This window comes from Lasioglossum baleicum, chromosome 3 (genome assembly GCF_051020765.1).
Source record: "Lasioglossum baleicum chromosome 3, iyLasBale1, whole genome shotgun sequence".
NCBI classification, from domain to species: Eukaryota; Metazoa; Arthropoda; class Insecta; order Hymenoptera; family Halictidae; genus Lasioglossum; species Lasioglossum baleicum.
This window is the reverse complement of record NC_134931.1, coordinates 16,685,716-16,700,955: the sequence shown is the minus strand read 5'-3', so window position 1 is coordinate 16,700,955 and position 15,240 is coordinate 16,685,716. Positions and strand designations below refer to the sequence as shown.

Here is a 15,240-nt window from a genome sequence, read left to right as displayed (position 1 = left end):
AGCAGAGTTGCGATTTACGATATTGTGCAAGATTTCACGCGCATGCGCGGCGATTTCAACCTCAGTACAGTAAAATTCTCGCGATAAAAAGGGGTACCTTGAGCACCCCGCAGAATTTAAAAAAATTGGTATGATTTGATTCTGAAAAATGAATGTATAACATATGTATTTGTGTATATTTTTTTGTAACTCGTAGAACAAGTCCTGGAGTCTTTTTGTCCGGAACAGATTGTTTGGTACATTCCCGCCAATCTCAGGGCTCTGCTATTGCTACATCATCATCCTAAGTCCTAAATAGATACGGTATTGTTTGGCCGCACATGCGCGTGAAATCTTGCACATTATTGGAGTTGGAATTGGAGTGAATTGGAGCGCTGCTCTGCTCATGCTCCACCGTCCATCGGTCATGAACTGTGAACTTAGGAATTGGGAGACATCTTTGGATAGCAGTGCTGTAAGTTTGTTTTACTTAATCTTTCCTGCATGACAAGTTCTGATCCGTGTAAAAAGTTTGCATGCAAACTACAACAGTGTTTGAAAGGTTCGTAGTTGTATGTCGCTTATCTAACTTTTTGTATTTAGTTGTAGTTGAGGTTTGAGCGAGATTTTTATCACGAAATATATTTCATTTCAGACAACGTCTATCAACCGTCACGCTGTGATACAGTTATTGAAGAAATAAGGCAGTGTTGCATTCAATTTAAAAGCAAGTCAACGGTTTGTGGAGGTATAGATATTTCCAAACCTTACGAACACAACACTGTGGATTATGTAAGTAGGTACAGAGGTTAAGCACCATAGCGTGATTTTACGCCTTAAATATATAGGTTTGGTGGATAGTTAACCACAAAACTCCGTGTTAAAGATAGCCGTTGAGTTTAAAAATCAAGTTCAGAAGATTAAACTTCTTTCTAATTCCATCACATTCTACTCAACGTAAGGACTAATTTTACAAAAATCGGTCAGAACTCAACCGTTTTCGCGAAAAATGATAAAGTTACAATCATGATTGAACTGTCATTATTCGCAATATATTTATAATTACAATGAGAAAGTATTATAAATACCAGAGATCCCTATTTCCCATGTATCTAAATACATGGGTACACATGGAGTAAACGAATCTGGATCTCAATCTGTATAATTTTTAATATCTATGTATTTCTGTTTCACAGATATATGTGGCACGTGAAACGTGTTATGAATCCGTGAAGACGGATTCATGTAGCCGGATTCGTTCAGCACGTTCGTGTCCGGCGACTCATGCATTTATGTTTTTCAATCGAATTCTTTTTAACTGTTGATGTTAGAAGTGAGACGCAAGCGAGATAGCAATAAATTCCATGGTAAATTGTTCGGTGTTATATCACCGTGTATTAAAGTAGATGAATATTTGTGAAATTAAAATACACAGGCAACCCTGTATTTAATATTACATGGATTAATATCCAGATTCATTTATTAAACGTGTACACTGATCGAAACTCATTTTTCTAGGAAATGGTAGAATTCCAAACCAAGGTTACTTTTGTAAAATTGGTCTAAGGTGTAGAATCATGCTATAGTGGTCTTCACCAACAATATTTATACACACCGTACAATAAAATAGTTTATTTTAAGAGTTATTATTGAAATTTATTTGCAGAGGAAGGCTCAAAAATAAATTATGGTGACACCATCTTTGCCTATATTGCCTCCGAGACATTTAAGAAAATGGCAGGCAGTGGATGTTATGAGTTTGTTCTTTTTCATGTTTTTCGTCCACAGAACAAAGTATCCTAAGGTTGAACATAAAGCAGGATATTTTAGATTCAAGAGGAAGCAACAAGGAGATAAGCACCAAACACATTAGAAGTGCATATGATTTAACAATTAAATCACACAAAAAGATGTACTGATATGTAGCAAATATATATAGTAATATGTGAGATGTGTTTATATTACTACTATAACAATGGAAGCAGTGAAAAAAGCAAAGGGACGATTTAGGAAGTATCCAGTTCTTGTTGCCGAGTGCCATGAAACTGGTGCTAAGTACGCAGCATGTGTATTGGCAAAAACCAATTTGCAACGGAATGATTGTGAAGGTGAATTCAATGCATTTAAGACATGCTTAGTGAAAGCTGCAGCAAAACATAATACAAAGTTATGAAAATTGAAATTACCTTAACATTTAACTTTCAATTACTAATTGGTATTTGTATTTACGAAAAGTCTAGCTCGTAGTTTAGAAATGAATGCATCGTTATTCATGAAACATTGTTTCATAGCCTTTGTGCTTAGAACAGCTCTAGTAGTCTATTCTAACTTTCATGATAAGACCTTCGATGTCCCATACACTGATATCGATTATAAAGTGTTTACGGATGCAGCGAGACACATGGTAGCAGGAAGATCTCCATTTGAACGTGATACTTATCGTTATACACCATTACTTGCTCTCCTTTTGACACCAAATATTTTTTTGCATGAGAATTTTGGAAAAATCTTATTCTCTATAGTGGACATACTGATAGCAGTTTTGATAAAACGAATTTTGTCTTCGCAAAACTGTAATGAGAAAGTGGTGCACAATTATTCTCTGATATGGTTGTATAATCCTTTCACAATTATTATTTCAACTAGAGGAAATGCAGATTCTGTCGCTGTACTCTTAGTTATGTTGACCTTGGATTTGTTTCTTCACGATAAATACATGTTAACGGGCTTGCTGCATGGTTTATCAATTCATTTCAGATTATATCCTATTGTATTTAGTTTACCAATGTATTTATCTCTTAACAAGAAAAATTTAATGCCAAACAAAGATCAGTGGAAATTGGTATCAAGTTGTGTATCTTTCCTGATTCTTTTAACTATTATAAATTATTATTTCTACGGATATAAATTTCTGTATGAAAGTTTCATTTATCATGTCGTCCGTAAAGATACGAGACACAATTTTTCTGTTTACTTCTATATGCTATATTTATCTGCAAATCATCTACCAAGCATAATTCAAAAAATGTTTATGTTCTTACCACAGTTCATATTGCTACTAACTCTATCGTATACATATTCAAGAAAATCTGAATTACCGTTTGCAATGTTTACACAAGCTATGGTAATGGTAACATACAATCCGGTGTTAACGTCGCAATACTTTTTCTGGTTTTTATCCCTACTACCACTGTGTCTTCCGAAATTTGGGATAAGCGTCAAAAGATCTCTATGCTTGTGTTTCATCTGGCTCTTCAGCCAAGGTCTTTGGTTATTAGCCGCTTATCTCTTAGAATTTCGAGGACTAAACACTTTTACGTATATATGGCTTTCTGGTTTATTATTTTTCCTTGTAAATACTAAAATCTTGAAGGATGTTATCGCGTATTATAAATATTAGGGAAATAGTATAACAGAGTTTACTTTTAAAGTGAGTTTTATTGTAATGTGTATTTCTATTTGTTATTGTAATATTATTCTATTTGTAATGGAATGAATTACGCAATGGGCCATTAAATAAATGATGATAGAAGAAATATAAAGGGCTATTTGTAATACATAAAAAATCTCGTCAATTTAAACGATTAAGTTTTCGATTTCCCACACAGTCTTTTATGAGTTTCGGCGTGTAACGAAACGGTTGGAAATAATTGATAAACAGTTTAATGGTTCTTAATTTTATTCTTGCAGGAATACAAAATACTTATTTACAGATGGTTTCATAAAGTAATAGTGGTAGATTCTTAAAAAGAATGTAGATATATTAATAATAATACAATAATAGTAAATCTTAATGTTGTAATCTAGATCAATTGTGAGCAAGAGCATCCTTTGGATCATCTTCAGAAATATTTCTCATCGTTTACTTCTAAGCTGCTAATGTTGATGATATTAATTATTACTGGGACATTCCTTGTCAAAAGTATACGAGAATGCTTCTCACAATTTCTGACGATACCACTCGAACGTATAGTAATTTGATATAACGAGTATAAAAAAATACGATATATCAATATCTTTTGTCGTACGACTCGAATATCGGGTCCGACACAAAGAAACGGCATGATCCACGGTGTGATCGGGTCGTGAACACCTCCGACAATAATGGAAAAAGAAATCAACGACGACGTGACACGAAATGGCTCAATCGGTAGACGAATAAAAGAAGGGGAGGGAAATGAAACGTAAATATATGGCTCGTACAACTATAGATTACCACGGCAGACGATGCAACATATAAAAATAGCATTATTTTCTTTCATTGCTTTTGTTACAGTTTATTGAACTGTGATCTATGTGAAATAATCTATTTTATATCCCTCGAGGTGAAGATACAATCGATCTTTGCCCGAATCCGGTGACGCGCGACGTCCGGTTGAGGCAAAATCATCAACGATAAATAGTAAACGGAAGAAGTGACACACTAGATTCTAGACCCTGCAACGACTTCCGGTTGCAAGACAAAATTCTGTAAAGTAGCTCAAACCGTGGGGCATCATTTCGGTTTGCTGTAAGGTCCAAAAGAGCTGAATCGGATTACTTCACATTTACGAGAGAAATCAATCGTCACCACGCCCAAGATCGTCCGAAACAAATAATGTTTACCGAGGTGTATAGAAGAAGTGTTCAAAAAGAAAAGGAAAGAGACTTCGAAACCGATACAATTGATCAGAATCTTGTTGGCCGATCTACAGTAATGCATATTTAAGCGTCCGCAGTCGGGACTGAAGGCGACCACTTAGGGTCCGGTTAGTTTGGATCCGGCATCGGAAGTATTTAAGCGGGGAGGTGGCTTCTGCGAATTCAACTGTAGGAAGGACAGTTTTATACCAAATTTTTGAGGTCCCATTTTTTGGAATTGGTAGGAATAGCGGCGGACGCTTAAGTGTGCGCTACTTCTCGTTATAGTTGAGGACACACCACGCGTTTATATTGAAAGAAATGTTACCGTTATACATATAAAATCTATTTTCGATTCGCCGGTGATTGGGGTTGCAGAACTACAATCTAATCAGTTGTGTGTTTCGGTTTCGTTATCGGTTTCGGTTCCCTGGGGTACACCTCGGGATTTGTGTTACAGACAACGACCTCTTTATTTCGAATTACCCCGGAGGACCTCGAGTAGAAAAGGAAAGAAAAAGAAAAGCGCTCTGCCGCTCGGGTTGTTTCGTACGTGGAAAGACACGACCGCCTGAGCATTTATTTCGCGGTGCTGCAAAAGCGGATGCACGTGTGCGGCTTTATAACGGCGCGGCCCACGAATACAGCCGCGCGGAACGGCTCGATATTGCACGGCATGATATTTCTGAAAATGACACGACGTTTCAGAGCATCCGAACCACTTGTTCCTTGGTATCTTTGGCGTCGCGTCAAAAGCTTTTGTGCGTTCGCCATTCTTCTCCTTTCGTTTCTGATAATCGCTTTTAATACGTTGTAACGGAACGACGACACAAATCCGGCGCACAAAGATGGATCTTGCAATCGTGTGACAGGAAACGAGAGGACGTGAAAGGCACGTTTCACCGCCAGGATTATTGTATGCATATTCATGGATTGTTCCGCAATAAACGGTAGACAAATTAAATCGGATGCGGTGGGGGGTGGAGAACGTGAGACTGCGGAAGGTATTATATGGCAAAGTTTTAATAAAATATGTTAACAGCGGTGATACACATTACACTGTACGAGAAATATAAAATAAACGGCACTAGCTGCTTAATAATTAGCACGTGAACCAATCAATTATAAATAATAATAAAAATAATCATGATAATCGTTAACATTACGACGACGTCTGACGGATGGTTAGATCGGGTAAACGAAATGTACACCATAAGTATAAAAAGATTTCGACGATGGATCGCGATTGATTACACAAACAGAAACCTATTTAATAGAGACGTATGCATCGGTACACGTTATTATACGTAGATGACAGAATCTACATTTACGATAATGAGAGTAATTAAAAGATAATGAAAAGGAAGAATAATTAAAGCACTCGGGTGCAACGCACGGATAAATGCATCGACTTGCACGACATAAACTCAATTAATATACATAACATTAAAATAAACATTTCTTTGGTCTCGTCGTTGCCTTTCTTTTTTCCTGCTCATCTCCGAAGTAAATAAGAAAGAAAAGGAACGTGTCTGGTCTCGAGAAATCTAGTCCTCCGCGCGTGGAAACTTTACAAAAAAAAAAAAATAAGAAAAAAGGGAGACAACAAATCTTCGAACACAACGAAATTCGATTAAGAGGAAGGGGGTCGTTGGGCGGCAAGGAACGGGTTGAAAGCGAAAGTGCAGATTGTATCGTACTAGCACGATAAAATCGACGTGTTTCATCTATCGACTGCCGAAACGTTGAAAAATTGAAAAAGCGACAGAGATCACTGTATTTCTCCTTTTCCGTTCCCCTTTTGTACTTCACATTCTTGTGGCATTAGGATCGAAGGAATTCGCGACTACTCGTAGATGCACGCGCATGTACCTCCATGCTTTCATCTTTGTCTGTTTGACTACTTTCTTGAAAACGTTTCAACCGGATCGAGTAGTCGCGAACTTCTTCAATTGCATCGCTCATAGGTTCACGTGGCAAAGTAAGCTTTTCTGTCACGTTTACGGAGTATTATCGCGTGGTTGCAACGCGATCGAAACCCCGAGTAGCTCAGAGGCGTCGAAGGGAATGAAAAACGTGATTGGTTGATGGCTACGCTCGGAGTAAGAGGGGGGGATTGTTGGCACACTGTCGTTATCGAAGGGTAAATTTTCTGTCGCGTTCGTTCCTCAAAAAAATTTCTCTCTCACACACACGCACACACACACACACACGTGTTTTCTTACTCTCCTATCTCTCTTTTTCTAAATTTGTCTCTTTTGTTAACGGAAGATCTTGTGCGAATGCTGCGTGATCTTCTCCGCGGGCGTCGTTTTCGTGCCCAGCCGATCTTTAATGCTACAGGTACATGCGAGGAATTCGGGATTGAACTTCAGTTGAACCGATACGGAGACGAAAGGCATGTTTCAATTGTTTCGTAGAAGTCGAATCGTTATCAGAGTATCTAATCTACCAACCAGCTGTCTCCCCGAACCCCGATGCTCGTACACAAATTAAATGAAAGAAGTGTAAAAACAATCTGTAATATAGATCTGTTTCGACTATATTTGAGTTCACAACGATGTAAATGAGCGAATAGAAAAATTGAAGGCGGGTGACTTTCCCTTTTCCAACTAGTTACAGCTGCGGTGAATCCTATATCTTCTATCAATTTATAAAGTTTACAGTGCGCTGGTCATCAATTTCCGTATCGCGTCCGCGACGATTCAATCCCCTCGGGCAGCACGCGAAAACTATCGCACGAAAAGAATTCCCAGAAACAGCGACTGTTCTTCCTCCCCGTTGCCTTTCGTATGGAAATCTCGATAGTGTCTAGCTAAATGTTCGTAGGCTATCATACAAAGTAATGTACACTAAAAAGGATGATTCGCTGTTCGTAATTCACATTTCTAGAGTAAAATATTTACACGGTTTTCATCGTCCCTGTTTCACCTGTCGATCACCGTACGCACAGTCCGCTTGTGCACTTTTTTTTCGGAGGGCCATCGATCGACTAGTTCGCTGGTGAAAAATCATTGATCCAAGTGTTGGGCGTTTCGTGCTCGGTCTTCTCTCACGATCGATCGGTTCGAGAAAACTCATCGGAATAGTTCCAGGTGCCTAGTGAAATCGACCGCGTAGGGAAAGGGCTCTCTAAGCGGCCGTGTTACGGAACGCGTGCAAACGGATCTGTAAAAAGTAGTTATCAAACGGGAATAGTCGGCAGAACAGTGTTTCGGTGCGAAGTTCCCGTCGATTCGGTTCGGCTCGGCTCACGAAGTTTGCCAATTCGGCGCGCGATAGTATCCGGAACGTACTGCCGTCCGTAGCGAAAAGTTCTTGCATTGATCGCGTTACGAAAGTTTCCTTCGTTATATTTCTTCCGGATCGAGTTACGTTTTCATTCGGTTAATTTACTCTTTCTCGAAGCAAACCTTTTCTACCCCCGTCGCGTCGCGCAGTCGGTTCCTCTCCGATGTCTGAAGTTAGCGCACGCGTTACCAAGATATTCGCCCATTATGGTCAGGAATTTGAAGTAGAATTTCCGCGTAGAATAGTCCGCTCGAAGTTTCGGGTTCGATGGGCCGATCAACGAGAAAAACCCCGTCGCGGGCCGAGCGTGTTAATGAAATTCCATTGTGCGCAGGTTAATTGTTGTACTAATTTCGCGGAGGGGCTCGGTCCACCGAGTGTCGTGACTCCGCGCGAAAGTAATGTTCCACTGAACGACCACCGCGGCAGCAAAAACAGAAGAAAAATAAAAGAAGAAATGAGATGATGGAGGAGCGATGGTAATAACGAGTTAATAACGAGCTCTATTCGCGGTAACACTATCCCGCCGCGGATATCACGAACCTCCCTCATTATTACCGCGGACGTCCTGCCGTTCGCTCGCTTCTTTCTTCGTTTTGTACGCGCGTTCGTTCCGACCGAAGTCACGCGACTCCTATGTACACCCTCCTTGTACGAACGCGGAACATCGTGCCCGAATCGCTGTTCGATATTCTGCAATTCCAATGAGCAGTCGATTTCACGGTTGCAGTCTTTATTTTATTTTGTTTCCTTATCTCCAGCGGAGCAGTCTATTGCGTACATTTGAAATATGGATCGATGCAGATGCGCGGAGAGATTCGCCACGTGTTCGAAGAGATTCGAGAGATTCGACGACGACGAGAAACACGCACGTGTCCGTGAATTGTTCCCAAAGCTCGTTCTCGAAGAATCGGATGAACTCGCGGACCGCGTTTATCAAAATTATTGGTCGAGATCACTACGCACGGTGCACGCTCGGAAGTCCGTATGACAACAAAAAGAGAAAAAGAAAGGATTATCGCGTCATCGGATAACAGCGATATATTGGATGGTGGTGGAATCGATCGAAGTAGAAACACGGCCGTTCGTCGAAATTCGCGGATCCGATCGGAAAAAGAGGATGACCTGCACGAATCAGCGTTGAACGCTGCTCGAAACAAACAATCGTCCGGTTTGTCCGGTCTTTTACAATACTCGTTGCAACAATGATCGCAGCTCACGGATAATTAATGGGTTTGCGACTCCACTCGCTTGAATTCCGCGAAAAAAGCTTAACATCGAGAAAAATATGGGGGTATATGCTATATATCTTCTATACATCACTCAGTCGAATTCGAAATAGTTTTTTTTTATAGTTAGTACCGAGACGCGACCTTGTTCAATGTGGCTCCATGATGGCTCGCGAAAAAAAAATTATTCATTCCCTAGAAATTCACTTTGCGTTTCAGAAATCGGCGGGTTTCGGTGAACCAAATGGGCGGGAAGGGGGCAGGAGGGCAGTAAACGCGACTCGATCGTTTTTAATATAGCGCGGCCACGTTATCCGATTCGCACGGCATGATTTACGTCCTTCTCGGCAATCGGATAGATTCCTCCTCTCTTTTTTTTTTTTCGTTGCTTGTTTCCTTTCGTTTCGCGTTTTACGATCTGAGCCCAGCGTCGAAACGTTATTTACACTGGGAACAATGCTACGGCACGTCCCATTGAAACGGAACTATGATTCTTCCAGTTGTTCCCAGGCCACCCTCGCGCCTGGGCACGTCGATTAAATCACGGAACGCAGCCGGTCGTGTCGCGTTCGCGAATAAAAACGACTGAATCGACGGATAAATTTTGCGAAATAGTTTGTAATAGGCCATAATCCCTAGTCGTAAAAGTATGAAATGTATCAACAAATTTGAAAAACTTCCCTCGCTCACCCAGTTAGGCAATATTTTTTCACTCTCTCTCTCTCTCTCTCTCTCGCTCGCTCGCTCGCTCTTTCTCTCTCTCTCTTTCACTCGCTTTCCCTCTATTTCTCTTCCGTTATTCAATTCGCGCGCTCGCGCAACAACGGAACGTACGATCGTTCGCTAGAGGACTCGTTAGATTGCCTACAAATTTCGCATTTTACAACACAGCATGACCGAGCCACGGGGTTCGAGCTTCCCCAGATGAACGAGACCGATCGCGAGCGTTCGTCACGCGGATAAACTTTCAATGAAAACAACGGCCCGGTAATTGCACGAAACGAAATGATTGCACTATAGAAAAATAAACTATTCGAAGATATACACCGTTATAATATGCTCCTCCGGACGAGGTTCCCCAGGCAATGAAAAGGGGAACGGCGTCGCGGGAAGAGGGTTCGCGCGACACCCCGTTCGGTCTCGGAGGAGAGCACGACACCCGGCTCTCGTTCCTTTCCTTGACTAAAGGCGAAGAAATCGATATAATTTAATTAATAATTGACAGATAACCAATTAATACGTATAGGATGGCCACGCGGCAAGAAGGCGTAAATTCCTAAGATTCAAACGACATAAACTTTTCTAATTTTAACATCGCCCCGGGCCATCCAGTACATTGATTGTAATTACTTCCCGCAGTATACTTCGTTAACCTACTATCTTTATAATAGAAATCATGTGTCTGTATGTAGAAGATTTCTCTCTATCTTTCTTTCTTGTTTTTTTCTTTCTATCCGGCATGGCCTTGTACCGTAAAATGTTGTGTACGCGCTCCCTCGAATACAACTACAGGCGAGCAACAGTTCCACCGCCGGTGTGTACGTGTGTGTGTGAGTGTGTTTCGTGTCTTTTCCTCTTCTTCGTGAGTCTGTACAGTTCCGTTAAGCAAATTACACATTTACATGTCGCGCGTTCGTGCGCGTACGCGCGCTCTTTGAATTTCAATTCCCGCGGTTAGCGCGCCCGTACGCGCACTCGACTTCGTTTGCGCGTTCGAATGAGATTCTTAAAAACGTTTTCTCTCTCTCTCTCTCGCACATACACACTTCTTCCTCTCTTTCTCGTACGTTTTCACTCGCTTTCCGTTGCACACGGCGCATACATACAAACTTTCTTCCTTTTAAATAGTTAACAGTAACATCAGCATGAACATTGTACAGAGTGATTGATGTACAATAAGCCGGACTTCCGGCGGACAGTTCCCGATTCCGGAAACGGTGCTCCGTTGACGAGGTTGCGCGACGTCGTGACCTCGAGAACGAGCGGCCGAGCAACGTCGAAATCGAAGACGCTTACAAGTGTAATAATACTACTCTGCACGATCTCGCTCGAGCCGGATCGTGATCCCGTCGGCGCGACGTCGCGGAAGAAGGAACTGATTGTTTCTTGACGACGGGCTGCACTTAACGCTCGATCGCGGATTGTGAGAACGGATCCTCAATAGGAAGGAAGTATCGTAGCGAATACTGATTCTATTTTCCGATCTTCGACGATCGGAGCAGACCGCTCGGGGCGGGAACTGTATGCCCGAATGGATCCACGCGTAGAGTCGGATATGCACAATAGTATTTGTTTTTTTCCATCATCTTTTGTCGACAGTTACAAAACTAACTAAATCTTACGAGATACGGTGAGCAATAATTCCAGTTATGTACAGAAATTATGTTACAGACGTCACAATATAAAGATATCCTCTGACAATACAAATGTATATTCGTTCTAGCCCCGAACGGCCATTGGCGACTGGCTCCGCTGTCGTCCGATGGCCGTTCATTCGTCGTTGACGCTGACACGCTCGCTCGAGTTCTTCTTCGAGTTCTTCTTCGAGTTCTTCCGTCGATCACCGATCACCGATCACTGATCACCGATCACCGATCACCGATCACCGATTTCACTCTGCAGCCATCCCCCTCGGAATCGTTTTTAATAATTGATAGGCTACCCTGTTTCGTTATCGTAATCAATGGTATTTGATTCTCGCTGAACATGATCGCGACGCGCATCAGTGATATCTCCGTTTTCTTTACGTAGTTTCTTTTCTTTTTCAATCGTCGCGCTTGCTTAAACCCGAGACCGTCCCGTAGATCATCGCCGAGGAGACTGTCGTTTGACTTGTCGTCATCCTCGTTCAAATCCTCACCCATGAACCACGGACATCCCAAACGAACAGAGAGAAACGAACCGATCTACAATTCCGAGTAAAACCGAGAATAACTTAATAACGAGCGCAATCAAGCGAATACCTCTCGACTGTTCTGCTTTATCTTCGGATCGCGTTTTTTATTCGCCCCCCCCCCTCCCCGTGAGACGCGATCAGTTTCGCCTAAAACTTTCTTCGCTTCAATAATTCTTGTTTTTTTTTCTGTTATTTAGTTATATCGTTACGTAATATTTACAGGAAGCCGTTCTACTCGTGAACGAGCTTATTTCAATAGAGTTTTGTTCTCGTAGCGCCACCGAACTGTAGGCCCTATGTTCATATTGACAACAGGTGTATAATATATATTTATATATATTTATATATATATATATATATATATATATATGTATACCTAATCATTTTAGCTATCTATTTTACAAACGTCGGCCCGGCAAACGCGTGGATCGTTTAACAAGCACGCGTCCGCGCCCAATCGAATCTTCAGGCCGGAAGGAGACGCGAGATCGCGCCGGGTCTCGTCGCACAAGTCCCCCGCGATCATCGGTGATGTCGTTTGCTCTCGTTTAGTGCGCTTACTTGCGAATTCTGCGCGAGATCTACAACTTCGTTTTCCCTACAAATAAAAAAAGGCAGCGCGACACAGTAACGTCGAAGTAGCAGCCGAGACGTTGCCGGTCCGCGGCGAGGCGGCGTCGCCGACGATGCGCGACGTCGCTCCGGCCGGACGTCCGTCTCCATATCACATATTCAAAAAAGCGAAATACCCGACGAAGCTTGTTTGACCGCGTGTTTCAGTGTCCCTCGAGCACGCAAACACGCGCGCACGCGTTTCTCCCCCGTAAAGTAAACTGCTACTTCGACCGACGACAATCCGCGACGAGATTCGATTCGATTCGATTCGACTCTCGTTTCTTAAATCTTTCGTTACTTCGAGTGAACCGCTTTAAATGCTTATCGAGATCTAAATTATGCGAATAAAAAGATTGTCGATACCGAGTGGTCTGTTCTCGTTCCGAAGAGCCCCTTCGACTTGCGAACCTATAACCACCGTTCCTTTTTTTTTCCCCCGTCCCCAGGATTTTCGAACACTTTGTCTTTCGTCGATATTCATTCATTCGTTCTTCACATCGACTCGAAACTGTTGCATACGCGAAGCAATCCATTGCTTTTATCCTGTCGATGTTATCCTTCACCGGTGTCGTCCAGCCTCGCTGACCAACCAGCAGACGAATCAGGAGAATACACTGTTCCCATGTCACGAAGAAGCTTTTTTTTATTCCCGTTCGGTTTTCTTAAATGGAATAAAGTGCAGCGAACACGACCAATCGTTTCCTATGAACTGGACCGGTACATTATCTCGTCCGATATCGTCACGGTGGCGCACCGCTGTGTATTCCCTGAATTTACTAGTCGGGCATCGACTTCCATATTCGTCGAACTTGGCAGCAGGTGCGATCGGTGTTCGTCGTTTTTGCTGAGGCTCGCCCGAGGCAGCGGCCCTTATGTGTCGTGCAGCAAGCCGGTCTGGAGGTTTGTAGCTCGCGGCAGTTCATTGAATAATCGCGGTATCAATTCCTGCGTAACCGGGAACGTGTCTGAACCTCTGCCGGCCGCTGCTTGGCCGTTCGTGAATCTTCCTCGGCGTCGTCTCCAGGATATTGAAACCTGTTCCGTATGTTTTCCTTTTCGTCAACAGTTTCGCAGCGATGTCAAAGCTGGCAAACTCCACTAGCTCCGACGTCTCTTCCTGTTTGCCTCGCGACGCTGGGGGTCTCTCCCAGAGGATTCGACCGTGATCACGGGCACTCCGTCTGCCCGGAATCCAGCTCTCGCTCGAAGGGTCGGCGCGTGTCGTCGACGACTTGCAAAGTGGTTGGGCGGCGCCGATTCGATGACGCTCCTCTACAAGTTGCCGATGATCCCTGCTGGCCCTTCTCAGCTGACGAAGCACCAGCTCGATGTACCTCAACGTCTCGCCGTTCTCGGCGATCCGTTGCGCTCGACCTTTCAGTCGACACGTCCCATCGTCGTCTTCCATCCCCAGCCTCGGCTCTCCCAACAGTCGTTCGATCTCCGGCACCATCGTGGAAGTTCGTTGATCGACGTCCTCGCTCCCCAGTTTGTCATTCCGACGGTCATCACGATAGCAGCTGTTCGCGTCCAAAGGGAACGTCCCTCGCGGCTTCAACGTATTCGAGCTCGAGCTCGCATAGTAAGTCTCTTCGAGGGCTCGGCGATGTCCAAAGGCGGTGTTAATTAGGCCCGAACGTCGACGGTTCTAGTTCGGATAGACCCCCTGGCCTCATACATGCGTCGCTAACGTCCCGACTGCCGAAGTGCGTTTCACTGTCGCGACGCCGCCGTTCGGGCCGCCTGTGATGTAGTGCGCCGACAATGGAGCCTAGAAATGATGATCAAATTTGATTTCATACAATTTCAGCTACAATAGGTTCTCGCTCATTGCGCTACCGACTAAATACTCGTTCGTATTATTGGGAGCTGTAAAGAAGCTACTTTTAAGAGCGCGCGCCGAGTTCCAGGGATTTGCGAAATAATGGCTAAGCGTTCACACGTACTATTATGTAGCGTGTACCGTCGAAGCTTAAACATTGGGACTAGGAGCTAGAGACCCTCTTTGCCCTGTCCAGTCGCAAGTGACTTCTTTTCAGCTCCCAATAATAGAGAAAATGGTAATTTCGTGGAGGTGTTAGCGTCAATGTACACATTGATCACGGTTTCGATTCAATAGCGGAGGAGTTATGTCTTACGCAACTGATAGACACATCTTGCTTGGAATTCCTGCCCTGTCGTCGTGCAACGAGCGAGTATTTACTTACTTAGTAATGATACTTTCAAAATGTCTATGACCCGCGATTGACTTTGTTCTTTCACTCGAATCGTTATCCGAGGGACTGACGGTTTAGTTGAGAACTAGCCGCTGTTAACATAGTCCTTCGACTTAATGTTATCGAGACGGTACGTCTACTAAAAGCTTTGTGCTCCCGGTTAGCCAATTTAGATCACGTTATGCGTGGTTAATCCCCTCCGGAACGGATCGCGAAACTTCCCATTATACGTACTCCTTCCTCTCAGCTAAGTATTTCGATCGACCGATAAAGCGATGCCAAAACGAGAAGCTGGGTATCAAACGAACTGCCTGATCGGGCTGATTAGATCAACTCCGCGAGCAACGACTATTCCCATAGGCAGAGATTTATCGGAACTAGTTCAGGTGAGCGT

The 15,240-nt window shown here is 43.1% G+C and overlaps 3 protein-coding genes across 7 annotated transcripts in view; 2 read left to right on the top strand and 1 right to left on the bottom strand.

Moving 5' to 3' along the window:
• The first annotated feature begins 380 nt into the window (after positions 1 to 380).
• Positions 381 to 1,928, top strand: LOC143222014 (cx9C motif-containing protein 4-like). 3 transcript variants are annotated; one of them, XM_076419914.1, is made up of 4 exons: positions 381 to 541; positions 635 to 771; positions 1,176 to 1,346; positions 1,498 to 1,633. In XM_076419914.1, exons 1-3 carry the CDS (start codon positions 484 to 486, stop codon positions 1,302 to 1,304), a joined length of 324 nt encoding a protein of 107 aa, XP_076276029.1. In that variant the 5' UTR covers positions 381 to 483; the 3' UTR covers positions 1,305 to 1,346; positions 1,498 to 1,633. The 3 variants fall into 3 exon arrangements, with proteins under 3 accessions (XP_076276029.1, XP_076303930.1, XP_076276030.1); XM_076447815.1 differs by having other exon boundaries at positions 1,176 to 1,639; XM_076419915.1 differs by lacking the exons at positions 1,176 to 1,346; positions 1,498 to 1,633 and adding an exon at positions 1,646 to 1,928 and having other exon boundaries at positions 382 to 541.
• Positions 1,929 to 2,147: 219 nt separating this feature from the next.
• LOC143222012 (GPI alpha-1,4-mannosyltransferase I, catalytic subunit-like) lies at positions 2,148 to 3,521 on the top strand. The gene has a single exon (XM_076447813.1). The coding sequence runs from the start codon at positions 2,234 to 2,236 to the stop codon at positions 3,377 to 3,379; it is 1,146 nt and encodes a 381-aa protein (XP_076303928.1). The 5' UTR covers positions 2,148 to 2,233; the 3' UTR covers positions 3,380 to 3,521.
• A 6,311-nt stretch (positions 3,522 to 9,832) lies between these two features.
• The window catches only part of LOC143222009 (irregular chiasm C-roughest protein), a 299,381-nt gene continuing 293,973 nt past the window's right edge, over positions 9,833 to 15,240 (bottom strand). For all 3 annotated transcript variants that reach the window (XM_076447808.1, XM_076447809.1, XM_076447810.1), the window contains one exon: positions 9,833 to 14,401. In XM_076447808.1, the coding sequence (XP_076303923.1) occupies positions 14,303 to 14,401 (99 nt within the window). In that variant the 3' untranslated portion in view covers positions 9,833 to 14,302. The remainder of the gene's footprint in view (positions 14,402 to 15,240) is intronic.